At 40.5% G+C, this 27,050-nt stretch overlaps 1 protein-coding gene and 1 long non-coding RNA gene across 3 annotated transcripts in view; one reads left to right on the top strand and one right to left on the bottom strand.

Moving 5' to 3' along the window:
- Positions 1-17,164, top strand: part of LOC144238610 (uncharacterized) — a 43,069-nt gene extending 25,905 nt beyond the window's left edge. Inside the window, exons 2-3 of the long non-coding RNA XR_013337166.1 lie at positions 15,631-15,734; positions 16,873-17,164. This is a non-coding gene — a long non-coding RNA (uncharacterized LOC144238610). The remainder of the gene's footprint in view (positions 1-15,630; positions 15,735-16,872) is intronic.
- Positions 1-27,050, bottom strand: part of SPAG6 (sperm associated antigen 6) — a 63,955-nt gene that overhangs the window by 5,171 nt on the left and 31,734 nt on the right. The window contains exons 5-10 of one of the 2 annotated variants that reach the window (XM_077772456.1): positions 17,925-18,130; positions 16,798-16,971; positions 15,537-15,689; positions 12,299-12,490; positions 3,537-3,653; positions 49-194 (exon numbers count right to left, since the gene is read on the bottom strand). In XM_077772456.1, the coding sequence (XP_077628582.1) occupies positions 49-194; positions 3,537-3,653; positions 12,299-12,490; positions 15,537-15,689; positions 16,798-16,971; positions 17,925-18,130 (988 nt within the window). The remainder of the gene's footprint in view (positions 1-48; positions 195-3,536; positions 3,654-12,298; positions 12,491-15,536; positions 15,690-16,797; positions 16,972-17,924; positions 18,131-27,050) is intronic. The other variant, XM_077772457.1, reaches the window with a different exon arrangement.

Consider the following 27,050-nt stretch of genomic DNA (forward strand, 5'->3'; position numbering starts at 1 on the left):
GATTTAAAAACAGAAAAACTACATTATAACATTGTCCATTTTTCCCACCTTACTATCTCCTCTGGGTAACAGTTGTTAATACTGTTGATGTATTCTTGAAGGAGAGAGCCGGGTTCTGCCTTTATCTCCTGAACCTTTTTCAGCCCACCGCTGGTTACAAAAAGCCGTCGAGCTTTGCTGTCATGCGGCAGTACCTTGAGAAGTCAAGCACATAAGACGGTCAGCTTTCCTTTTCCAAGTGGGATTATTACTAGTGAAAAGAACTAATATATCTGAGGAAATGTGGGAGAGAATTTATGTGCAATATATCTGTAACATAATGAACCTAAAGTTGCTGACAATTCGAAGTAAAATGTAGTCTTTTTAGAAATGTATTAGCGTTTTACGTTGAGGAGATGGAATAAAGGCAAGGTGCTGGGATCCCCTCATGTACGTAAAAGTAAAGCAGTGTCCCTGCTTTGCTCACACCCATTCGAGTCCCTCCACTACCCACAGAATTAAAGGCAAGTTTCTTAATGAGGCCTTGAGGGCCGTCTGTGACTCAGGTCCTAAACACCTCTACAGCTTCCTTCCCTACCAACCTGCATCCTAAATTTTGTTTCACTAAGCTCCACGGGTGCACGCTGGGCCATTTCTTGCCTTTACCTGTGCTGTTTCCTCTTTCCAGAATGCCCTTCCACCCTCCACACATCTCCGTGAGTTGGCTTGGCTCTCATTCATCGTTTAAGATTCAGCTCAGGTGTCAGAAAGTTTCTCTAGGAGCCTCCTCCCCTTTATCCCGGGATGAGATCGTCTCTTCTCTGTCTAGCATTCCGTTAAAGCACTCGCCGTGCCGTGCACCTGCCACGTCATATTTCAACTGCCGGCTTCAGAAACACCCTTCTTTTCCCGCTCTTCTCTTACTCTTTCTTCAAAGACCAGCTTTGTTCCCCTCTACTTCCTCCATCGAAGGCCTCTCAGAATACCTCAGCCTGCATTCACTAATTCCTTCTTAAATTAAAACAAAAAAAAAAAAACNGTCTGGTCCCCCCAGCTAGATGATAAAGTTCCTTGAAGAAGAACTTGGTCGTATTCTTTTTTGTCTGTTCCTCAGTGTTTAACAGAGTGTTGGGTACATGTAGGCATTTTAAAATTACAAAAGGATCTTGCTACACACCGACAGGACAGTAAGAGATGACAGTACTCTGTATTTCTAAAAAATGAAACAGCCTACAGATATATCCGTTTTAAATATTTTGTTTGGCTCAGAAAGTTTTCATTCCCTCCTTTCTCTGTCCCCACCCTCATTAAACCAATGTCTTTTTACCTTCTGTCTTGCTTTCTCATCTCTTTCTAGTGCTCTGGTACCCTTAGATTGAGAAATCACAGGGGACCCTGGGTGGCTCAGTCAGTTACACGTCTGACTCTTGATTTCAGTTCAGGTCAAGATCTCACGGTTTGTGAGTTCAAGTCCCATGGGGGCTCTGCACCCACAGCACAGGGCCTGCTTGGGGTTCTCTCTCTCTCTCTCTCTCTCTCTCCCTCTCTCTCTCTCTCTCTCTCCCTCTCTCTCAAAAATAAATAAACTCAAAGTATAAAACACAAAATTCTGCCTGAAGCATACTCCCAAAGGCACATCTGTAAGAGCGAACGCTGTGTGGTACTTGTCTTTACTTTAACTTCCGCAAATCCCACTGGTTTAGTGACTTAATTTTGAACTCAGTTCGGGTCAGTCTTCATTTCCTTAGCCAATTCAATAAAACTAGAATACCTCACTCAGTCACCTGAAAGATTAGACCATAAAATAAAACTTCCAGAAATAATGTCAGCTGTTCATTTTTAAGAGCTGAGGACTCGGTAGAGGAGCCACTCGCCAGCCAACTCCCTCCCCCTTTCAGTTGATCAAATTCACCGCTCAGCTTCTTAACTGGTACCCAGGAAAAAAAAGGTTGCTTATTTTTCTAGAAGGGGAAACAGAACATAGGTGACACACAGAACCATATCCCAAGGCAGCCTCGCCAAAAGGAAGCTGGCTGTCCAGTGACTCCGGTCCTTGAGGCTCCGTCGAGCTCCTGGAGACCATGGAGGATGGACAACTGAAGGCTGTTAGAAAACAGTTTTCTCTTTCAGATGAGTGCCTGAAACTAGACCTAAGCAGGTGCAGGGCCTAGTTTAAAAGTTGTAACAATATAGGGACCCCTGGGTGGCTCAGTCGGTTGGGTGTCCACCTTCAGCTCAGGTCATGATCTCACTGGTGTGGGTTCGAGCCCCGTGTCAAACTCTGTGCTGACAACTCAGAGCCTGGAGCCTGCTTCAGATTCTGTGTCTGTCCCTCCCCGGCCCATGCTCTCGCTTTCTCTCTCTGTCTCTCAAAAATAAAACATTTTTTAAAAGGTTGCAACCAAAAATAGTTTTCGTTCATCATTGTTTGGAGAAATAGAGTATACACAGAGTAGTACCTCCATTACATAGCTTCCTAACTATTCAAGTACATTTGACCCCCATCTATGTTTATTAATTTGTTAACATCGACCTTAAGCACTTCTGTGTTTTATTTCTTAAAAACATTTTGGGTTTTTCAGTGGGGGGAGGGGGTTGAGTGCTTAATATGTGCCTGAGATTAAGCTAAACTCTTTACATATATAACATCTCATTTAATCTTCACAATGACCTTATAAAATAGGAACTCCTATTACCCCTGTTTTATGGGTAATCATACCAAGGCTTAGAGAGGTCAAGGCTTTGCTAAAGATATTACAGCTGGTAAATGGGAAATCCAAGCACCCTAACTCCAGAGCCTGAGCTCATAACCACTATGGGATGCTACTTCCAAAGACCCCATTTTCTTAAATCAAATCTGAGCACCATTTAGCCAGTTCTTTACAGCCTAGGGTTAGCGTCCTGGCCATCAGTGGCTGTGGGAATATTGTCGCTCTCTCTCAGCCTTTGCTTGCAGTCAGTCAGTCAGTCCTGCTGGCTAAGCCCACATCCAGCAGCCCAATCTTTCTACCTTGCTGCTTTTAATCTGCAATGATCTAAGAAAGATGATGGCTATATTTGTTAAAACTGTTCATAAAATAAGTCAATAAACTCTAAATGACTCTCGGAAAGCACGTCCGGTAAAGTGCACCGACTTTGTCATAAATGGCTCGGAGACCTTTTTATTTTTCTTTATAAGATCTTTGCAGTGTTCCCAGATGAGTGAGGGTAATAGACACCCAGATAATTACTAAGTTACTTTTCAATATAAACTACCTGTATTGTGAGGTTTTTATATGTTGACATACTGTTTTCGCCCCAAGAACGCTAACAGAGACAGTACAGGGGCTGTGAGGAAAATGTGAAGAAAGAAGTATGAATTACATACGTGTGAATTTTATTAACTTACATGAATTTTATTAACCTGTGTTCCCTTCCCTGTCGCTACAATCAGTGAGAACTAAGGAGTAAAGCCCTGCCCCCGTCTTTCAGAAGAAGACGTTGACCCAACAAGGGGAAAAAAAATTAGCAAGTCATTTAAATGTTCTTCCCTCCATCCAGAAAAGAGCATTTCTTACCTTACTGAATTGTCCAACCACGTGCTTCAGTATGTTGGGAGGTGCGTCGTACAGAAATGGCTCGAGGGCTGGTAAATAGGTGCATTTTTGTAGGATATTCTTTATGGCTTTTTTACTCTATTTGAAATGCAAAGCAAAACACAGACCAAAGTAATGATCAAAGCCTGACCAAAATTCATGGCTCACGTTTCTAGAATTTGAAAACAAGATGAATTTCCAGGTCAAACCTGCAGGTGCTTCACTATTTAAGAGAGTTGTCAGAAGAACTCCTATCTGGCATTGGTTTCACCTGCCCATTTTAGAATGTACGGTGTATTTCAATGTACATTTAATAATGTATATTAATAATGTACATTTTAATACTGTATAATAATAAATGTACATTTAAAATGTACCTACATTTTAGAATGTATGGTATATTATTGATCTCTTAAAATAGCCTATGAGCAAAGTAAAATTAAAAAGCATAGAGCTGTCCACTCTAAGTGAGTATGTATTATATTTGGTCAGTGTAAACATCTGTATATGTTAAACTATGAGATAACCAGCATGTCTTGTTCCTTCCCAGCAACATATGGAAAACATTCAGTTTATTGTAGAAAGTCATTGTCAAACCTTCTGTGTTGTCTAAAAGGTCTCATGACTTATCGGGATGTAGGCAGAAAGATGCCATGTGCATCACTCAGTGAATATTTGCAGACATGAAAGTGCCCCATGCACAGGGAAGAAGCACCTGGCTGTGCAGGAAAGGCACCCTGAGCAGCAGGGAGTGTATTAGCCACAGGCAGAACAGGTCCCTCCGCCTCTCCCCAGCACTTTGTGTTTCACAGTGACACCAAGCGTGGCTGAAGAAGGGTCCTGATGTGACTGCGGCACATCCCTGAGGCCAGCTCTGGGGCCACGGCTGGTTGTGATTCTGTTTCCTGCCCCCTTCACTTTGGAAGGCTTCCCAGTCTGGTTTGCCTACAGCTGTTTTCCCCTGGAATTCCACACCTACTCGTATGTGGTTTTGTGCTTCATTCCTCCGGTCACCCCTTCTCTCTCAGGCCTGAGCCAACCCCGTCTTCTGGGATCCTACTACGGAGTGTTTAGCGGTGCTTTTGAAATGTCAAGGAGCATTTTGACTCTCACATCATGAATTGTACAATCAGCAAATGGATTCAGGAAAAACTTTGATCACAGTGTGCTATCAGTAAAGGCTCTGTTAATTTTGTGTTTTCCCAGAGCCCGGGGCTGAGCATTCCTGCATCACCTCTTATCTCTTGACACATTTGTCCTCAAACATTGTTTCGTAAACTAGATGAAATACAACAAGGAAGGTAAGAAACGCAGCCCAACTTTCTCCCACAAGTAAGCATAACCTAAGCTGGAATTAAACTCTCAATCCCCGACACACCTCATACGGCTTTATGTGCCATCTGAGGATCGTGGTGACTTCAGCAGGCCAACGAATTTAACCTACCTGCTACCGGTGATAAGGTCTACTAATTGTATAACACAGATCACATGCACTATCAAGTTATTAAATGAAAATTCTAAAAAAGAGCCTAATGATCCTAGAAATTCACTGAACTTTACTATCCTTTGTCAAGAAATATACTTGATTTATGACTACATACTTCTAGATGGGAATGTACATTCCCCACATGAAAGTATATTAATTAATTTTTTATTTGCTTGTCAATTTCTGGGCTCAAGATTTTTTAACAACCTTATTGAGATATAATTTATACACCATAAATCCACTCATTTTAAGTATACAATTCAGTGGATTTTTAGTAAATTTCCAGAGTTATGCAACTATCCTAACAACCTAATTTTAGAACATCTTCATCATCCCAGCAAGGAACTTCGTTCCGTTTGTAGTCACGCCTCCACCATCCCTGGGCAACTGCTAACCTACTTTCTGTCTGTAAATTTTACTTTTCTGGACAATTCATATAAGTAGAATCATACAGTATGTGAACCTGGGAGTCTGGCTTCTTTCACGAAGTATAACGTTTTCGGGGTTCATCCATGCAATGGCACTGATACGTGCTCTGTTCTTTCATTGTCAGATAGGATGCCATTATACAGGTTTGTCACATTTCATTTGTCTGTTCGCCAGTTGATGGACATTTGGGTTGTTTCCACTTCTGGTGATTATGAATAATGCTGCTCTCAAGCTTCACATACAAGTCTTTGTGTAGACAAGTGTTTTCATTTCTCTTGGGAAGATACCTGGCAGTCAAGTTGTTGGGTGACAATAGTAAATTTATATTTACTATTTTGAGAAACTGCCAGACTGGTTTTCAGTGTGACTGCAACATTTTCCATTTCCACCAGTAATCTAAGAAGGTTCGAGATTCTCCAAGTAATGATCAACACTTGTTATTATCTGTCTTATTAATTGTAGCCATTCTTGTGGGTGTGAAGTAGTAGCTCTTTACAGTTTGATTTGCACTTCTGTAATGACTAATGATGTTGAACTTTTTTACATATTGATAGATCATTTGTTGGTGAAATGTTTATTCAAATCTTTTGCCCTTTGTTAATTGGGTTATTTGTCTTATTTTTGAGTTGTAGGAGCCCTTTATGTATTTTGAATACAGGTCTTTTCTCGAATATATTATTTGCAAATTATTTTTTTCAAGTCTGTGGCTTTTTTTTTTTTTTAATTTTCTTAATGGCGTCTTTTAAAGCACACAAGCTTTCAGTTTTGATGAAACCCACCTTGTGAATGTTTTCCTTTATCACCTGTGTTTAGGTGTCGTTTCTAAGAAATGAATGCCTAATCCAAGGTTTCTTCTAAGAGTTTTGTACTCCTCTTATTTTGAGATCTATGATCCGTTTGTAGTTAATTCTGATATATGGTATAAGGATCCAAATTAATATTTTATGTTTGAGGATATATTAATTGTCTTAGCGTCATTTGCTGAAAAGACTATCCTTTTCACATTAAATTGCCTTGGAAACTTTGTGAAAAATCAATTGACCATAAAAGGGTCTATTTCAGATTTTCAGAATTCAGTTACATTGATATATGTGTCTTTCTGTAAGCAAGTACCACACAATCTTAATTGCTGTAGCTTTGTAGTAAGTTTTCAAATTGGGCAGTATAAGTCTTTTTACAAGATTGTTTCAGCTAGTCTGGTCTTTTGCATTTCCATATGAATTTTAGGATCAGTTTCTTAAGCTCAGGGGAGGAGGGAAGCCAGTTGGGATTATGATAGAAATTGTACTGAATATACAGATCAATTTGGGCAGTATTGCCATCTTAACAATATTAAATCTTCCAGTCCATGAGCATGGAATGTCTCTCCACTTATTCTGAACTTCTTTAACTTTTTTCAGCAGTATTTGGTAGTTTTCAGTGTAGAAATCTATACTTCTCTTGTTAAATTTATTCCTAAGTATTTTATTCTTTTTGATACTACTGTAAATGAAACTATGGTCTTAATTTCATATTTTTTTAAGTTTATTTATAATCTCTATGCCCATCATGGACCTTGAACTCATGACCCTGAGATCAACAGTCACATGCTCTACCGACTGAGCCAGCTAGGAATCCCTCATATTTGAATTGTTCATTACCAGCATATGAAACTATGATATATTTTTATATATTGATTTTATATCTGGTGATCTTGAAGTCTTATTAGTTCTAGTATTTGTGTGTCTGTGTGTGTGTGTGTGTGTGTGTGTGTGTGTGTTCTTTAGTACTTTCGACACACAAGATCATATGTTGGGTTTAAAATTTCTTAGCCTTTATAAAATATGCCTTCTGTTTGGTTATTTATGGCAGTGAGCAAAATAAAATAGTCCTTACAACTTCATACTGTGAATTATTTAGAATTTATATGGTGTAAACAAACCCTTTTTTTTCAGTAAATCAAGTAATTTATTACTTTGAAATAACAGATTATGAATTTTTCTAATTGTCACAGCATTTAGTAGCTAGTGTTTATCCTTAAATATACAAAATATATGATGCTATCAGAGAAGGAGTCATGAGCTGTCTATTTAGGGCAACTTGAATTTGAGCCTGGTTTTCCCATAAAGTAGCATAGCATATACAGTTCTACATTCATTCATTTTTCTGTCATTTCTAAAAGCTGACACTGTCCACATTAATAAAAGCTATTGTAAAACCCACACTAAGTGACTAGCAACATTATTTTTTAATCTCTTAACGACACACGTAAGAATCATAATTAACAAAATGAAATTGTCAATACTATGAAAATACTTGATACCATTTCAATTATTTTCCACAGAAAATAAAAGAAATAACAAAAATTATTCATTGTTACCCTCCTTAATGGATGATCGTTAATGAAAACTGCCTTAAATGAATAATGTTTTTTACTCAAAAAATTAATTTTGTTCTGAAAGCATTGTAGCCCAAAGAGTTATCGTTATTAAAAGGAAGGGGGAATATAAGAGTAAATCCTCATGACCTCGTGTTGGGCAAAGTCCTTTTAGACAGGGCTCCAAGAGGGCAAGCAGCAAAGAAAAAGTAAATAAATTGAACTCCATTAAAACACTGTCAATAAACTGATGACCACCCATAGAATGGAAGGAAATACTTGTTAATCATATAAAGGATAAGAATTTGTATTCAAGGGGTGCCTGGGTGGCTCAGTCGGTTGAGCATCTGACTTCGGCTCAGGTCATGATCTAACAGTTCGTGGGTTCAACCCCCGCATCGGGCTCTGTGCTGACAGCTAGCTCAGAGCCTGGAGCCTGCTTCAGATTCTGTGTCTCCCTCTCTCTCTGACCCTCCCCTGCTCACGCTGTCTCTCTCTCTCTCTCTCTCTCTCAGAAATAAATAAAACATTTAAAAAAATAATTTGTATTTTTGTAATATAAAGAACCCTTACAACCCTTTATTATTACAAAATAATAAAAAGATAGTAGCCCAAATTAAAAATGAACAAAGGGTCTGATTAGACATGTCTCCAAAGAAGCTATACAAATGGCCAATAAGCACATCAAAAGATTTTTCAGCATCATTAGCCATCAGGGAAATGTAAATCAAAACCACAGTGAGATACCGATTCACACCTACCAGGATAACTATAGTGAAAAAACAAAGGCAATAACAAGCGTCGACAAGAATGTGGAAGAATTGGAACACTCATGCATTGCTGCTGGGAATATGAAATGGTGCAGGCACATTGGAAAACAGTTTGGCAGTTCCTCAAAATGTTAAAAAGAGTTATTATATGACCTAGCAATTCCACTCCTAGGTTTACACCCAAGAGACGTGAAAACATACATCCACACACAGACTTGTACAGTATGTTCACAGCAGCATTATTCATAATAATAAAAGAGCAGAAACAGCCCAAATGTCCATCAACTGGTGAATGGGTAAACAACACAGTATGGTAATACAATGGAATAGTATCTGGCAATGAAAAGGAAGAAATATTGGTATGTGCTACAATATGCATGAACCTGGAAACTTTCGCTAAGTGAAAAGAAGCCAGGCACCAAAGACTGCATATGATGTATGGTTCCATTTAATGAAGGGGCAGCTGGGTGGCTTGGTTGGTTAGTGTCCGACTTCAGCTCAGGTCATGATCTCAACCGCTTGTGGGTTTGAGCCCCGCATCGGGCTCTGTGCTGACAGCTCAGAGCCTGGAGCCTGCTTCGGATCCTGTGTCTCCCTCTCTCTCTGCCCTCCCCCGCTCACACTCCTTCTCTCTCTCTCAAAAACAAATGTTTAAAAAAATTTTCTTAGTAAAAAACAAATAAATGACGTGTCCAGAAGAAGCAAATCCCCACAGACAGAAAGTAAATTAGTGGCTGCCTGGAGCTCAGCTGGGAGGGTATGGAGTGACTGCTAAGGGGGAATGAAAAGTTTCTAAAATTAAATTGTAGTGACAGTTGCATCTGTGAATGTACCAAACCACTGAATTATATACTTTAAATGGGTGACTTATATGGCATATGAGCTACATGTCAACAAAACTGCTAGAAAATGAAGGGAGACAAGAACACAATCATGAAGTCATCTTCGAAATGCTTTCATAACTAAGGTAATCAAATGAACCTACTCAGATCCCAGACTAAGATGGACCATTTCAATAGGATGCCTCTAAATCAAAGCAAACGAAAAGGCAATTGCGTGACTGTTTTCAAAATATATGTAGGTGAGCTCGTTAAATAAAAGTTAGATTTTTTTTCAGCTTTTAATAAGGCTTTGGAAAGAACTTAGGTGCCAGCAGATAGAAGGCTCTGTGAAAACATGCAAGCAATTCCAAGGGACTGCTCATTGGCTCTCCTGGATCAGAACCAATTAGAGAATGCTTACAGAAGCTGACATGCCTTTGGGACAAAATGAACTTCAACATGGCCTTTAATTTGAAAGCTGCCACAGAGTAACAAATAAGGAATACCATTAGACGGTTCCTAAAGCTCTTGGATACGTTTTTCCCTACTGAGATAATGTCAAATCAAACAGCCTTGGACTTTTGTTCTAAGGCCTTTAAAACAACAAATGATAGAATCCAAGAAACCTTGAGGAAGCAAAAAATAATAATCAAGTCCCTACAATAAGAAAATATTTGGATGAACTTAAAAAGCCTTGGAAAGATTGCTGACGTGATAATGATTGATAACGATCCCACTTTTTAATTTAATACCCACTGTATTTCCTGAAAATAAATATTGTATCAAACATAAGCAGAAGGAACCTTAACTTCTATAGTAAACCTGAATGTTTTAATAAAACTAACTTTGTTAAACTTATACACAACAAAAACGGTCTTATTTCCAAAGGTGAAGTTCTCAAACTGATTTTACTCTGGTGATATTTATACAACACAACATCATAATAATTCATTAAAAACCAAGTTAAATAAACTTAGTAGTATATAAAAAGTATACAGTGCTATGACACTATTTATCAGGGTTTCTTAAACTATAATTACCATTGATTCCACAATTAATCATTCATGCTGTAGCTGATATATTCCTTTATTTCTAAAACTTAAAGGAAAATAAAAGTTGTTCAATGCGGGAATCTGAAAGTGATAGATATGACTAATAATTTACGTCTTGATAACCCGGAAGTTGAACATGATTACTATTACATATTGGGCACAGCTCACCCCTGTGGAGACCCTGCGCGGGAGGCCATAGGTCTTTGGACCAGGCCAGGGTGGGAAGGAGAAGAGAGGAGGAGGGAGGTGGGGGAAGTGGAGGTAGACTGAGAGAAAAGAGGGTGGAAAAAAAGGCATGTGTGTTGATGGGTTCAAAACCTGTGAGGCAAAAAGAGAACTACATACGTAAGTTAAAATGATACACGTGTAAATCAGCTGTACTTGGACAACTCAAAACTGGAAATGTAATTGTGGCTTCTCACCCGAAAGCCAAAGAATCACAGAATTGTTAAACAGGGAGAGGCCTTAGCATATTGTCAATCTTCCTCTCTACCAAGCATCGCCAAGCACCATCTGCTCAACACTGGAGAAATGTGAGGGAAGCCCTGAATCTATTCAATCATTGCTTTGATCTAGAAAGTCTTTAAAAAATTGAAAAAATGGTTAGTCTTAGAAGTAAACATCCCTCAGTGAATCTGTAGAGAAATAGCATGTAAACATAACCAAATACACATAAATTCACTTTTATGAATTTATAAATCCAATAAATGATTCTGTAACTTTCAGAATCCCTCAGCTGTCTAGTTCAAGTAAACCTCCTGCCTTGTTATACCATCTAAAGTTGCTTCAGCAAACATACTTTCCTATTTGTTAATTTATTGTTGTAACTAAAATTTAAATGTAATTTAACTTACTGTCGTTGGTTTCTTTTGAATTATTTTCTTTCCTGTGCATTTTCCTCAGTCCAAGTCAGTTCTGAAAACTGCTTTCAAAAAAGTATGGGGACTATGCTGGGAAACATTTTTTTCTTTCTTTGAAATTCTTATTAAACAACCCCTCCTAATTAAATCCATGCTTTGTGACTCATTCTGGTAGCTGGTAATATTTTTATTTCAGAAAGCTTGCTTTTTTTAAAAAAATGCATGAGGTAGGGCGCCTGGGTGGCTCAGTTGGTTAAGTGGCCGACTTTGGCCAAGGTCATGATCTTCACGCTCTGTGCTGACAGCTCAGAGCCTGGAGCATGCCTCGGATTCTGTGTCTCCCCCTCACTCTGCCCCTCCCCCACTCACACTCTGTCTCTGTCTCTCTCTCAAAACTAAAACTAAAAAAAATTAAAGTAATTTTTAAACGCATGATATAAAAATTTTTAACTTAGTGAATCTTACGGACAGTTTTCTTTTAAGGAACAAATATAAAGTATTATTAAAAGATCAAGCAGACTTAGAGTTAGAAGAGGTAGATCTTGGCTTCTGGAATACTTTCTGTATGATACCTTTGGAAAGCAAGTCTTAAATTCTTTTAGATTCAATTTTTTAATGTTGACTGGACCAAAGTTCTAACTAATTCCACCTCCAGAATCCTATTATTCAATTCCTATTCCATAAGAGAAGTCAACATGAATGCAGAGTGCAAAACCCAGTCATTCGTTTTACAAACCATGTTGCAACCTATAAAGACCTTTCTTTAAAATGTATCGCTGACGTTTGGGGATAAGGGTAACTCATTTTCAGAGAAAAGCCACCTCAGTTCTTCTGGTAAGTTTGTATTTCTCGACTAATGAAATCAGTATGATCCACGATGATAGCTAAAACACGTTTAAAAGGACATTATTTTTAAGAATGAGCCAAATCTAACGAACGTCCATCCGGCTGTTAAAAAGGAAGCGCTTACTTTTATCTGAAGGTCCTCCGAGCTCTCCGTGGACATGTACAGCGAGAGTAGAACAGGCAGCGTGTTTGTGACAGCGACGGCCCGCGCGTGCTCGGGGGTGTGTCTCCCAATCTGTCCCAAGGCCCAGGCGGCGGCGGCCTTAATATGGTCTTCCGGCTCCTCGGACAGGCAGAGCGACAACTGGGGCACGCCCTGCGGCATTCATCAAAAGAGCAAGTGTTAGGAATCCAGGGCGGGATTAAAGAGTCTTCCGTGGCTCTCAAACATTAGAAGGCAGCATTTTGGCCTTGATCCTTTTTTTCCTCAACGGTTCGATAAATGAGCACATCACAGGGGCTGTCATTTTTCAAGTCGATAAAATGACTAGAACTAATTTACCTTAATTATCTGTAACAATCCAGCTAAACTAAGAATGTCTCCGCTAGCGTTTCCTCCCCCAGCTAGAGAGGCATTTAACCAAACAGCAGATGTGCCAGACTCGGACATTACAGGCAAAACCAGATTCTGCTGTGACAAAAAAGTGCTTAGGGTTTTAAAACCTTTTATTGGCCTTTGTTTTAAAAGTTAATTTAGAATGCTTTAAAAAAAATCGCCTTTCACCAAGTATAATAGATCTGACAGCAAAATAACCAAAATTCTACGAGCCAACCAGAATTCTATTTAAGTAACATTTCGATGAAATACATTCACTAACAACTTTCCTGATCACTAAATGATTTTCATTTATTTTGGCCAACTTTTAAATGGTAGTTTTTCCCATTTTAATATGATTAAATGGCAAAATAGAAATGATTATTTTTGTTACACAGATAGCATGTGCTTATACTTCACACAGGCTTCAGTTTTATCTTAGTACTCAAAACAGAATTAACTAAAGGGTCTCAAATGCACCATAGTGTATAAACCCAAATCAATTTATAATTCCAAATTCTGTATAGGCATAGTTTCCTAACGAATTTGAGACTATAATAATTACCACCTCAGGGCGCCTGGGTGGTTCAGTCGGCTAAGTATCTGAAATCTTGATGTTGGCTCAGGTCATGATCTCACAGTTCATGGGTTCGAGCCACACATGGGGCCTGCACTGACAAGTGTGGATCCTGCTTGGGATTCTGTCTCCCTCTCTCTGCCCCTCTCCTGCTGATGTGTGCTCTCTCTCTCTCTCTCTCAAAATAAATAAATAAAACTTGAAAAAATTTTAATAATAAAAAAAGAGTGATTATCACCTTAAATTCAGTATCATAAAAGCCAATATCATCACATGGTCAGGCTACCAAGGCAAAGGCCAAATGATCATGTATACTTTCTTTTTGTCTGCCTTTATTTTTTTAAGTTTCTTTATGTATTTTGAGAGAGAGAGAATGAGCATACGAGCAGGGAAAGGACAGAGAATCCCAAGCAGGCTCTGCACTATCAGCACAGAGCCCGATGCAGGGCTTGAACTCACAAATCACGATCTGAGCTGAAACCAAGAACCAGATGCCTACACAACTGAGCCATCCAGGCGCCCCTCGTCTGCCTTTAAATTTCGCTGTAAGTAAGACCAATTTCCTGAAGAAACCTGCCATGTCTCTTCACTGGCTTCTTTCTTACAATGAAACATGGGCGTCCGCCAATACGATAAAGGTCAGATCGGTCTGCAGAAGGAGGAAACTTTCCAGAGACCCCCTACTTCTGGGATACATCAAGAATGAAGAAGCAAGAGGGAGAGAAGACACCTTCTGCCCATCCCCCCAGATTCTGACTTACTGGCCTCAGTTGTTTCGAACATGCTTTGAAAATTATAAAGTGCTATTTGAACGCAGGTTCTTACTGGTCCTTGTGGTGCTGCGTAGGAAGAAGGAAGAACAAATCGGCCCTGTGAGGTCTGCCTCAAACTGCTGCTGCCTCCACCTCAGCTTCACTGACTGAAGGGCAAACTGGGTGGGAGAGGCCAGCAGCAGCCCTAGACCAAAGGAGGGGAGGGCCTCCTGGTCCTTTTGGGGAAGAAACACAGGGAGCAAAAGTAATCGCTTCTTTCATCCTTCTTCCTACGTGTGGGCTTTCTGCCTGTGCGCAAAGAACTGCAAATCAAAACTCCCAATACTGTCCCCGTGGTGACCCTGCGGAAAGCTGCACTGCCCCTCTAGTCGCTACCACAGTCTTTGGTAATAGAAGAACAAAAGGAAAGGCGCAGGATAAAAAGGGAGTGGAGCAAAGAATTACCAAGGAATAGGTAGAAAATAAAGATCTGAGGTTCCTCTTTATTCAGAGGATTAGCAAGGGATAAGAAAAAAAATGCACACTTCTGTTGACCATAGAGCTGCAGGTTTTCTATGCTGATAAGAAGCCCACACCCCAGGGAGTTGCCAAAGACACTGTGAGCGCACGGCTTTTGCAGCATTCTTTGGGAGATCAATATTTATTCGTTCAAGAAATACTTTTTGAGCACCTACTACGTGCCGAGACTTCACTCCATGATGGGTTAAGACCAAGTTGAGATAGGGCCAAGTCCCTAGAGCAAGGAAACAAAAACGTCTGATGTGTGCTCTGATTTGCCTACCTCTGAGAAGAGAAATTAGTTCATGAAAGCTGACGAAGAGAAGGTGGATAAAGAAGGGAAGACCTAGTCTTGTCATCTCCTACCCAAATGACAGGGGAGAGGACAATGTACAGACCTCAGAGAATAATGAAGACTACCACCAGATATGTCATTTATAACAGTTGTTTCCTACGTAAATCAAAGTGTGCTGTATGTGTCTGTAAATATGTAGTCGATCCTTCAAGATATAAATACACTTAATTTTTTTTTAAGCTTATTTATTTTTGAGAGAGAAAGAGAGAGCAGGGGAGGGGCAGAGAGAGAGAGAATCCCTGGCAGGCGCCGCACTGTCAGCTCAGGGGCTCGAACTCACAGACCATGAGATCATGACCTGAGCCAAAACCAAGAGTCAAACGCTTAACCGACTGAGCCACCCAGGCGCCCCACTACACGTAATATTTAAACGCACATAATACTAATACTCAGAGGCGTCGATGGCTTGTTGATACTAAACACAGGCTACAATTTTAAACTTGTGCAAGGTAAACCTTATTTCCAGCATTGCTTTGGGAAACTGACTCATAAGCCTTGAAAACATTTCAGGTAATTCTCTCACTCCAGTCAGTTATACTTTATAGTGTGTGGGGGAGTATGTGTGTCTGGTTCCCTGTTAGAACACGTCACTGCGGCAACTAAGGGAATGGAACAAGCGCAGACCTTGGAAATGATCACTGCCATCGCCAGGTTCTCGGAATGAGCCGCCACATAGCCCAGCATCATGATGCCAGGCAGCCTTATGTTTCCTTTGCAGGACCCGATGCAGTCGGTCACGGCCGCCACTCCTCCCGCGTTCACTATCAGCTGGGAAAGCTAGGAGAGAAGGAGAGCCAGATCATCGTGACTGTGACGCGCGAGGTGATCTTTAAATATGACTTTGGTCTGGCCAAATTTTTTTATGTAGGACCTAAAAACAGCTCATGAAATTTGAAACGTTCGGTGGGATTATTGTATTCGTTAAGGAAGCGTACAAATATAAGAATCCCGCAGTTTCGAATGTGCAGATCGACTCGCTGTGAGGAGCCGCCCTGTGGTTTCCATTTTTCATGCATCGATAGCACAACTTTCATCCTTATTTTAATGGATGTCAAAATTCCTCACCTAGACACTAAGCCTAGGGCTAGTTCATAACTAGCTGACTACTGAAACTCCCAATCACAATGCGTGAGCATGGGGCACATTAATCACTGAATGCTAAAAGGCAATGTCAGACTTGAAATCTTCCAGCCTAATGATCCCCCTCTTTGCTAGCAATGATGACTGGCTGACTGCCAGTCTTCAATCTTGAAAAATCTCAACCAAATGAAGACATTAGGTGACATAAAGAATGAGGGCTTTAAAGTTCAGTGAAATGAAATTGATCAGTCAAAACATACACAGGGAAAGATACAGGTTCGGAATCCACCCAGACTTTCTTGTCTCTACTCCTTCCGCACCTGAGAACTCAAGCAGTTAGTGGAGGGCTGATGTGAGGCTGTGCANACCTAGAATGACAGATAGGACAAAAGCCCGCGGCCCCCACAACTTAGAAATGGGAAGCAGGAAATCACTACAAACTGAGATTTCAGATTCAAACCCCATTGCTAGAGCCCGGTGGCTCTCACCTAGGGGCACTTTTTTGTCCCCTAGGAAACAGCTGGCAATCTCTGGAGACTTTTTTGCCATGATGGGGGTCGGGGTACTACCGGCATCTAGTAAGAAGAGGCCGGGACAGCTGCTAAACACCCATCGTACGGTGTGCAGGCCAGGCCCCCACAACAGTCACCCAGTCCAAAGGGTCCAGAGCGCCGAGGACAGAATCCCTCACCTAACCAGGTCCTGTGGCACCGCCTTCAGCCTGTAAACACACTCAGGTTTTACATAAAAACCAGCTCCGTATTCCTGTAGCTTCAAACCCTAAAGAAGTTGTTTTTCTTTTTACCTCAGGTGTATGTTTTGCAATCTCCCTAATTAAAGTAGAAGCATTCTTCTTCACGTAGTCGTCTTTGTCCTTCAGGCAGGTGAGAACAACTGGGAAAATCTCTGCCTCGACCACCATCTCCGCCAGGTCCACGGAGTGCTTCGCGATCTGACTGAGCGCTGAAAGGATCTGACGCTGTTGAGCGAAACCCAAAATAAAACGAAACGTGACACAGGGCATGCTGCCGAGTCCCGGTCTAATTTACATTCAAACTCCTTGACAGAAAGGAAAAAAACAACTACATTTCTAACATAACCTCAGATTTAGGAGTCTTGGGACAATCAATTCCTAGTCTTATCCCTAAACACTCCATTTCTTAAATCCCCTAATCTCCAGATTAAATGTCTTCGTTCTTCTGTGGGCTATTTAAGTCTCTTCATCTATGCAGATGATCGAAGAATATGACCTTTGGATATTTCTTAATTAATACTCACATTGCTAATTTATGACGGAGGCGGTAGTATAGTACAAAAACCATCAAGCAGAAGTAACATCTTATTTTTGGCGCCATGCTGATAATGTTTCAAAGAACTTTCCATGACTTAGTTAACGTTAGCTAAGATTTTAAAATCTTATAGAATATAACTACTAGAATCTGAAAGTATAGCTAGTGACTATTAACTGAAAATCAGATTTTAGAAAGCTAAAAAAAACCGTAAATCAATCTTGATACAGTGAAGGAAACTAAAAAAAAAAAAAAAAAAAAACGCANCGGCTACTGTCCTAAGAAAGTTAAATAAAATAGTGGTGGGCTAGAGAACCTTTGGGTGGGTTCTCAGGGCCACCATCTCAGGCCCACCCTGAGATTCAGGCACTCTGTAATTCCTTATTTAAGGATTAATGCTCATACTGATGCGATTTGCAGTCTTCGGCATTGCACATATTTTAACCAGATATGTCTGTCGTCTAATCCTTACAGCATAAGTTCCACATATTAAAAGACCAAATACACGACAAGTCCATATCTGTTTCAATGATAATTTTCTAGTTATTTTTACACGTATAACATGAAGCTACACCCACTTCCATTTTCTTAGGTAATCAGAGCCTGATTTGTTTGTTTGCTTGTTGACTTTCTTTTTAAATACCTTTAATTTGGAATCGGGGTTCAGGATCATCTGGGCTAAGTGAGCAATAGCCCCCGCGTCCACCACGGTCTGGGCTAACTCTGGAGAATGCTTTGAAATATCACTGAGGGCTGAAGCAGCAATCCTTTTCAAAGCAATTTCTGGCTCCTGGATACAGAGTACTAACAGAGGAACTGCTCCCGCGTCCACCACAGCTTGTGACAGTTCTGTGGGTCCGAGAAAAGTAATTAAGTGAGGATGGGTGACTGACCCTTGTGCAAGCCATTTTTCACCCTGACAGATACAGCAAAGAAAAAAGGGGAGGGTGTACTTCACTGTGTCGACATCTGCATTTCAAATCAGCCTTCCCGGTTTCATAAACCATGTGGACCAATCCCGAGCTGAAAAGAATACAGGTCAATAGATGGACCTCCATTTACATGAACACATTTGAGGTAGATTAGGCTGAAATGGCTTGTTATTCTTTTTTTTTTTTTTTTAAGAGAGTAAGCAGATGTCAGCTGTTTAAGCTCTGACAATTCTGCACTTCTCAATAGGCAAGCATTTTATGCATGGTTTACAATAACAGAGAAAATTAAAGTACCAAAAATTTACCAACCACACTAATTAGGCAGTATTTTGTGCTATTTACATGAGTAAACATTAACATGAATCTTGTGCCAATAATGTCAATTTTTAAATTCCTTTCATCTTATAGTACTTTTAAAAGATTTTTTTAGCTTATTGAAAATTAAAAGAGGAATTTTCATTGTACGTATAAAATGAGATTTACAACGGTACAACCTACTTTAATAGAGAAATGTTAATGTTTGCGTAAAGGAATACATTTCTCTTAACCATTTTGCATGTCAGGAATAAAACCTTTTGAATATACGTGCTGATTTACTTGTGTGTCCAAGAAAAGCAGCTATAAAAACAGCCCTTTTAAAGTATAGAGTGTGGGAAACAAGCAGGCAGACTCATATAATATATAATATGTATGTAAAAAAAATTTCTTTTGAGAAACATAAAACACCGTAAGTAGTTACGAATTCTCCTCTCATTGTATTCGTGGCCTCTCTTACTGAATCACATATGCCCATTTCTATAATCTCTTCCTTTCAAATTATGTTCTCATTTTCCCCGATTTATAGTGCCTCGGCAATTTTTGTCTTAATAGCCAAGCTAAGATATCTATTTAGCATATCACTTAAAGTCTTTAATTAAAAAAACAACACAGTGTTTAATTTTTCAGAAGATTGGTAATATCACATTTTCTAAAAAGAAATCATGTTAGAAAATACAGGTTATAGTGTCCAATATTTGTTTCCCTTCAATTATTATAATTATCCTAGAAGTTCCAATATTATATGAATGATTCATTCATTCTTTCATTAAACAAGTACCAATGGAAGGTTATTATGTGCCAGATTCATTCAACTCTGGTGTGCTTGACACACTTCTACAAATTAACACTACACTGATTAGCAAATATGTTTCAGTTTAAAAAATCTAACATGAAATATGAAATACAATGGGAAGGTAATATGTAATCTCAAGAACAAGAGGCAGATAAGAGGAAAATGGTTTAAAAAAAAAAAAAAAAAAGAAAAAGACCACAGCAACCGATTGGAATATCAACCTCCCAATATAAAGGATTCCTCAGAATCTTCTCTGGGATTCTACTACAATTTCCTGAAGACCAATAAGGTAGTCAGTGAAATAGGTGATTTACTGTTATCTGTAGCACCCAAGGGAAATTGAAAGAAACCATAAAATGTGATACTATATGTAATTTATGTATAGAATTTTCATATTTTGCTAATTAGTAACATGTTACTTAATTCAATTCAGTCCAAATTATCCAGGTGCTGTATGGTAATATCAACTGTATGTGTACACATCTAAGAGCACCTGGAATATATACACAGTCCTGACTTAGGACAATTTGGCTTAAGGTTTTTCAACTTGATGACGGTGCAAAAGCAATATACATTCAGCAGAAACTGTACTTTGAATTCTGAGTTTGGATCTTTTTCCAGGTCCTCGGTACATGCACAGGGGCAAGCCCCTCCTGTGATGCTGGGCAGGGGCCACGAACCTCAGCTCCCCCGCAGCCGCCCCATCACGAGGCCCATCTGCACCCACACGACCATTCTGTTGTTCACTTTCAGTGATGTATTCAATTAATTACAGGAGATGGCACTTCGTAATAAAAGAGCCTCTGTGTTTGATGATTTAGAGTCTCTGTGTTTGATGATTTTGCCCAACTGTAAGCTAATGAAAGTGTTCTGAGCACGTTGGGTTTTTTTTAAAGTATTAATGGAGTTTTTTTTTAAGTTTATTTTTGAGAGAGAGAGAGAGAGAGAGAGAGAGAGCATGAGTGGGGGAGGGGCAGAGAGAGAGGGAAACACAGAATCTGAAACAGGCTCCAGGCTCTGAGCTGGCTGTCAGCACAGAGCCCGACGAGGGGCTCAAACCCACGAAATGTGAGATAATGACCTGAGCTGAAGTCGGACGCTTTACCGACTGAGCCACCCAGGCGCCCCTCAAACGCATTTTCAACCTAGAACATTTTCAGTTTACAGTGGATTTACCAGGACATAACCTTGTCATAAGTTGAAGAAGATCTGTAATGGGCTGCACGTTTTATTTTGAGAGAATATAAAGATTAGTTCATCTCTGTATGTTCACTTTTATTTATATTTTCTAAGAGTAAGAATATGTGGTAAACTATTAATAAAAACTAAGGTTCTTTTTTTAAAAAAATCAATTATCTTTGTAATTCTCATTCATTTATCCTTTTCTTGAGTGCCATATCCTCCTTTTCCTGAACTCTATAATGTTAATAATAAATGTTAATAATAATGATAAATAAAACTCCACAATGTTAAAAATAAAACTCTGTTCTTCTGAATTGTTACCCAATTCCATCCAAAGCCATTTCCTTTTTTTTTTAAGTTTATTTTTTTTATTTCTGAGAAAGAGAGAGAGAGGGCATGAATTGGAGAGGGGACGAGAGAGATGATGGGGGACAGAGGATCTGAAGTGGGCTCTGCGCTGACACCTGAGAGCCCGACGCGGGGCTCAAACTCACCAACTGTGAGATCATGACCTGAGCCAAAGTCAGATGATTAACCAACTGAGCCACCCAGGTGCCCCTGAAGCTATTCTCTATTCTGTGCAGAGTAGTGATGTTAAATGTGAGGAAGGCTAGGGATGGCACTGGAGAAAGATTCCCTGTGAAGGTAATAAGCTTCCCAGCACATGGATGGGGCCGACCAATTTTATACTTGAGACTTCAGATATGTCATATCTCCAAATGTATAGTTTCTGTAAAAGTTGGGATCAGAAACACATTGTTATTTGTGAATGATATCATTCTACTACCTTCATACATATACAAGGGATAAGGCAGTGTATATACAGGTAAGAATGCAGTAGGCCGAAGGGCGCCTGGGTGGCTCAGTCAGTTCGTGAGTTCGAGCCCCGCTTCAGGCTTTGCGCTGGCGGCACAGAGCTGGCTTGGGACTCTCTCTACCTCTGTCTCTCTGTCCCTTCCCTGTTCACTCTCTGTCTCAAACAAATATTTTTAAAAATCCAGTAGGCTTGGAGAATGCACACTCTACTATATTCTACATAGTACCGACTGTTTCATCTTGCCTGTCACTAGTCTTTTTCCTAAGGCATATCTTTCTCTTTCCCTACTTTTGCTCTCTGGCACTTTTGTGCCAGTCACTGTTGGTGTCTACCCAGTAGCCTTTGTCAGCCAGCGCATGAGTAGAAGTGAACGAGAAGCACCGGTGAAAGTTTTTTCTCTGTCATAAATAGATACACACAAGGAGGAAACACCGACGCTTTGCTGGACATGGTCAAGTGACATCTGGGACTCCTCCATCCACCTTGCAACTATAATGGAAGAAATCACCAATAATCTGAGGATGGCTGAGTATAAAAATGAAAAACATCTGGGTCCTCCATGACACTGTTCAGCTGCATAACCGACCTTGGAACTGCCCTGACTCTGAACTTGGGTGTCACGTAAAATAAAAAATGTTCATATTGGTTAAGCCATTTGTACTGATATTCTGTAGCTCAGAGCCAAAAACATCCTGGCATAATCCTGTCCTCTCTCCTGCTCGGTATATGTACATATTTTCTTCTCTTCCCCTAGTCATCAGGTGTTCATTAAGTGCTCAGTGAGTGAGAGGAACTTGGCTGGATCTTGGTGAAGCAGAATAGAGTAAAACCACTGTTCTGTTCTAGCCGAGTGAGCGCAGGGTGAAGGCGCAAACAGACCACTGCAAGTATAGAGCTGAGAGTCAAGTCTGTGGAGTGGCTGGGGAAAATGTACACGGCGGGGTCCCAGGCACGTCCCTCATTACTTCCTTCTCCCCGTTTCTTTTGTCCTCTGCTTTTCTGCTCTGAAAAAAAGCCTTTGTAACCAAAGCACAGTGAATTCTGGAACATTTAAAAATTACTTCCCATAGGAGTAATGTCACGGAGTTCATTTTTAACTTTAATTTGAAAATGAGTTTTGGTTCAATTAATTATCCTACTTACAAAATCAAAGATCGATACAGATAGACTCAGGTGCTCATTAAATTTTGACCAGAGAAAAGCAGTGAGCCAAGAAATTTATCTTGGTGCCTGAGAGTAGCCTCATTTTAAATTTTAACTAAATCTTCAAAAATTAGTTTTTAAAAGAGAAATTGTCTATTAGGCAATAGCATTCGCCATAATCATTAATGTTAGGTAACAAGCAAGATTAGAGGTAGTTATACAAAGAAAAATGCAGAGGGGTGTCTGGGTTGCTCAGTTGGTTAAGCATCTGACTCTCGGTTTTGGCTCAGATCATGATCTCACAGTTTGTGGAATTGAGCCCTGTGTCAGGCTCTGCATTGCTAGAGTGAAGCCTGCTTGGAATTCTATCTCTCTCTCTCTTCTCTCTCTACCCCCCTCACTGCCCCTCCTCAACTTATAAATATTCTCTCTCTCAAAAGATAAACTTAAAAAAAAAAAAAAGATCATGGAAAACTTGAGAAAGGCAGAGTGTGAAGAGTGAGCCACACCGGCAGTGTGGGGCCTTAAGCCAAGCTTGATCCCATGAGATCATGACCAGAACTGAAACAAGAGTCAGACGCTTAACCGACTGAGCTGCCTAGGCACCCCTTGTGATCATTTCTAGTAACATCTATATGGCTTATGTGCATACAATTCTTTGAATATGAATAACGTGAAAATTTTGGGTGAGAATGCCTTGCTTCTCACACAGTTACTTTTTCTTAAGAATTTTATTTGGGGCTGTTCTTTGGATCTGGCTTTTTTTCTGGGGTTTTGTTTTGTTTTTCTTTTTCCTAACAAAATAAAGGCTGAACTTGAAGTCCTCTCTCACTGACAAGCGTGAAGTGTTACAAATGGATCAAAATCTTTTATTTTCTTAAATTTATTCATTTATTGTTTCTAAGAGAGAGCATAAGCAGGGGAGCAGCAGAGAGTGAAAGAGACACATCATCCGAAGCAGGCTCCAGTCTCCAGCACAGAGCCCAATGTGGGGCTTGAACTCATAAACTGCGAGATCATGACCTGAGCTGAAGTTGGATGCTTCACCGACTGAGCCACCCAGGTGCCCCTGGATCAATATCTTTAATCTTTAATCAAAAAAGCTTAGTACACTTTAATTTTAAAACAAAAAGGCACAGCATAAAGGGAGGGCTTTTAAGGCTGCCAGCATTCATAAAATTAGTACTATCTGGAGCTGGCTGCATGGAATACTAGAAATGGCTGATGTTAGGGGTGCCTGGGTGGCTCAGTCGGTTGAGCGTCCGACTTCGGCTCAGGTCACGATCTCACGGTTCGTGGGTTCGAGCCCCGCATCGGGCTCTGTGCTGACAGCTAGCTCAGAGCCGGGAGCCTATTTCAGATTCTGTGTATCCCTCTCTCTCTGATCCTCCCCTGCTCATGCTGTCTCTATCTCTCTCTCAAAAATAAATAAAATATTTAAAACAAAAAAAAGAAAAGAAAAGAAATATCTGATGTCGGCCAGAGAAGGATGGGCACGCCCGTCAGTGTATGTAACAGGCGTGGCTGTAACCGGTCAAATAGGGAAATCGGGGAGAAGAGCTCACAGTGGCCTCAACCTTTTCTCTCAATTGTGGTGGCTGGAGGTCTGTTTAGATCTGGAGTGGTAAACTCCGATGGCCACAGGGCCCACGCAGGTAACTAAAGTAAATGAAGTCAGAGGGATAAGAGGAACACCGTGTGGGGAAGCAGGAGGAAAGCTGAGGGAGTCTGCACCGACTGCAAGCAGCGGTGGTTCCTCAGCCTCCGCTCAGGGACGCCACGCAGAGAACAGGCCTCCTGAGAGGCCTCCAGATCTTAGGAGTTTCCAAGAGAAGCCAGAAATCTGATTGTTAATGTGAAACCGCCTGGCTTTTAAGTGTTGGCAACTTTTTTTTTAATTTAAAGAACACTCTGTGAGACAGTACGGTGCAGGCCAAATAAAACACATGCATCCGTGGGCCAGCCACAGCCTACAAGCATCATTTCACAACCCTGAGCTTCAACTTTACACCTTCAAATGTTTTGTTTTGTTTTGTTTTGTTTTGTTTCTGAGAGAGAGAAAGACAGTGTGAGCAGGGGAGGGTCAGAGAGAGAGGGAGACACAGAATCTGAAACAGGCTCCAGGCTCTGAGCTAGCTGTCAGCACAGAGCCCAACACGGGGCTCGAACCCGCGAACTGTGAGATCATGACCTGAGCCCAAGTCGGACGTTTAACCGACTGAGCCGCCCAGGCGCCCCTCAACTTTACACCTTCTAAAACAACCTGTGGGGGGCTTTCTGGGTATGAAAAGATAATGTTCTTTCTCCCTTTGCTTCTTAAATTCATATCTTGGAGTCATAAAAGAACCACTAGAAATGAAACAAAATGAAATAAAATGAAATGAAAATTTTAGATGCCATTTCCAAGAAATTGATGAAAACCTAAATATTGGCCTGCAAAAAAAGAATTAATCTAAATATATAATATGATACTTAACTAATTTTCTGCTCTTAATGGAGATGTAGGAGGGAAGACTTTGAGCAATATTAAGTGTTCTACCATACGAACTCATATAAATGACTCAAAATGTAGAGACACTCCAGAAGGAAAAAATACATGTATTTATTCAACACACTAATTCAGAAATAATTAGGCAAATCAAACACCTCAGGAACTCTCATTTCTTTTAACTTTGTTGCTTTTTAAATTACTTTTCAAACACCACTTTTCACTCCCTGTTTCTAAGCCCTACAAAAAGTTATATTTTGTTTCATTAAAAAACAAAAGAAAGTCATGAACCGTCATTTCTTTGCACTTAGATGGCCCTGTTTATCCATTTAAAGACAGGATGGGTTTTGCATCTGGCTCTAAAATATATCACTATCACTTCAGAACCTTTTTTGAAATGCAGCAGGTTAAAAAGGCATTTAAAATGTGGCTACCACTCATGTTAATCTTCTGTTATAATAATCAGTCACCCCATTCGACCAAGTTTTTCATGATTTGGTAAAATTATAGTAAAAGCAAATACGATGTAATGATTGCCAAAGCGGGCTATCCACTGTGACTATGCTCCAGTGTGATTTTAGGAATGTCACTTCCAAAGCAGAAGAAATGTGTCCTGTTTTTGGTCTAAGCAGCGAATCCACTGCTTATGTTCTTATCTACTGCTATGTAGCAAATCACACCAGCTTAGCCGCTTAAAGCAGGAAGCATTTACTGTGTCATCGTTTCTGTAGGTCAGGAATCTGGGAGCGGCCTAGCTGGGCGGTTCAGGCTGGGGCCCCTCCCAGGCTGCAGTCAAGATGTCAGTGAGGGCTGTTGTCCCGGGCTTGACTGGGGCCAGCGGACCTGTTTCTAAGCACACTCATGGGAAGGGTGGAAGAAGCCTTCATCAGTTCCTCCCCATTTCTGGGGACTTTCCATAGGCTGCTTATGAGGAGGCCTCTCCCGGAGTAAATGGTCCAAAAGAGAGAAGCCAAGACAAAGACTGGAGCTTCTCATGATCCAACCATCACTTCTGCTATCACTCACCGGCAAAATGTGGGAGGAGAGTAGACAGGGACGTGAGCAGGAAGGGGTGGGCATCACTGGGGCTGGGGGAGGCAGCATCACGGAGGCTGGCTTTATTTTTCATCAATGCATCCGGGAGAGATGACAACCGTCCATAAGTAACAAGGCTCATGATAACTATGATTCTAAGAAAACATTTTTTAATGTTTATTCACTTTTGAAAGACAGAGAAAGACAGAGCGCGAGCAGGGAAGGGACAGAGAGAGAGGGAGACACAGAATCTGAAGCAGGGTCCAGGCTCTGAGCTGCCAGCACGGAGCCCGAGGCAGGGCTTGAGCTTGTGAACCATGAGATCGTGACCTGAGCCGAAGGTGGGCGCTTAACCCACTGAGCCACCCAGGCGCCCTGTGATAACTATGATTCTGAGCTGAGAGACAGACATCTCCAATTGCAGAGGGATTTTGCATATTATTATGAAAGAGTCTAATATGTGATTTTTATTTATCTGCCCCACCGCCCCAATGATACTTTTCCTTCTCTCATTATTCCCACGCCACTTCTCTCCAATCTTCAGAGCCACTGGTCTACGCTGTACACATGAGTTGAGTGTTTGAGAGATGAAGGGTTAACATACATACATATGCTTTGAAGGTTAAATAATTCTGGCTCCTTTAAAAAGTCAAGTGAGTCAAATAAGCCATTGATCTAGAGTTAATGGTGCCGGGGTAAGAAATTACAATCAGCTGGGACAGACGGCACACTTACAGGGCTCAAGTATAACCAGCAGCTTCAAAATTCCGTAAGGAAAAGGACTGGAGACAAGAGAAAGAGAACGTGAGAAAAAAGAAAGACTTGGGAATGGCCTTGGAAGTTAATAGGTAACATAAGATCTAAAGCGATTTCTAAAACCCCCATTCTGGCAATTTTTAGTGTTTGACTTATAACTACTTCACAGCTAAGACTAAGCTGAGTGGAAGAAGGCAGAAACCACAGAGAGGGTTTGTAGTGCTCTGTCCATGAAGAGCCTGATAATAAATTACTTCGATCTTTTACAAAATATACTTTTTGTATCTAGAAATGGATTCATTTGT

This window comes from Crocuta crocuta, unplaced genomic scaffold (assembly GCF_008692635.1).
Source record: "Crocuta crocuta isolate KB4526 unplaced genomic scaffold, BGI_CrCroc_1.0 scaffold96, whole genome shotgun sequence".
In the NCBI taxonomy this organism is placed as follows: domain Eukaryota; kingdom Metazoa; phylum Chordata; class Mammalia; order Carnivora; family Hyaenidae; genus Crocuta; species Crocuta crocuta.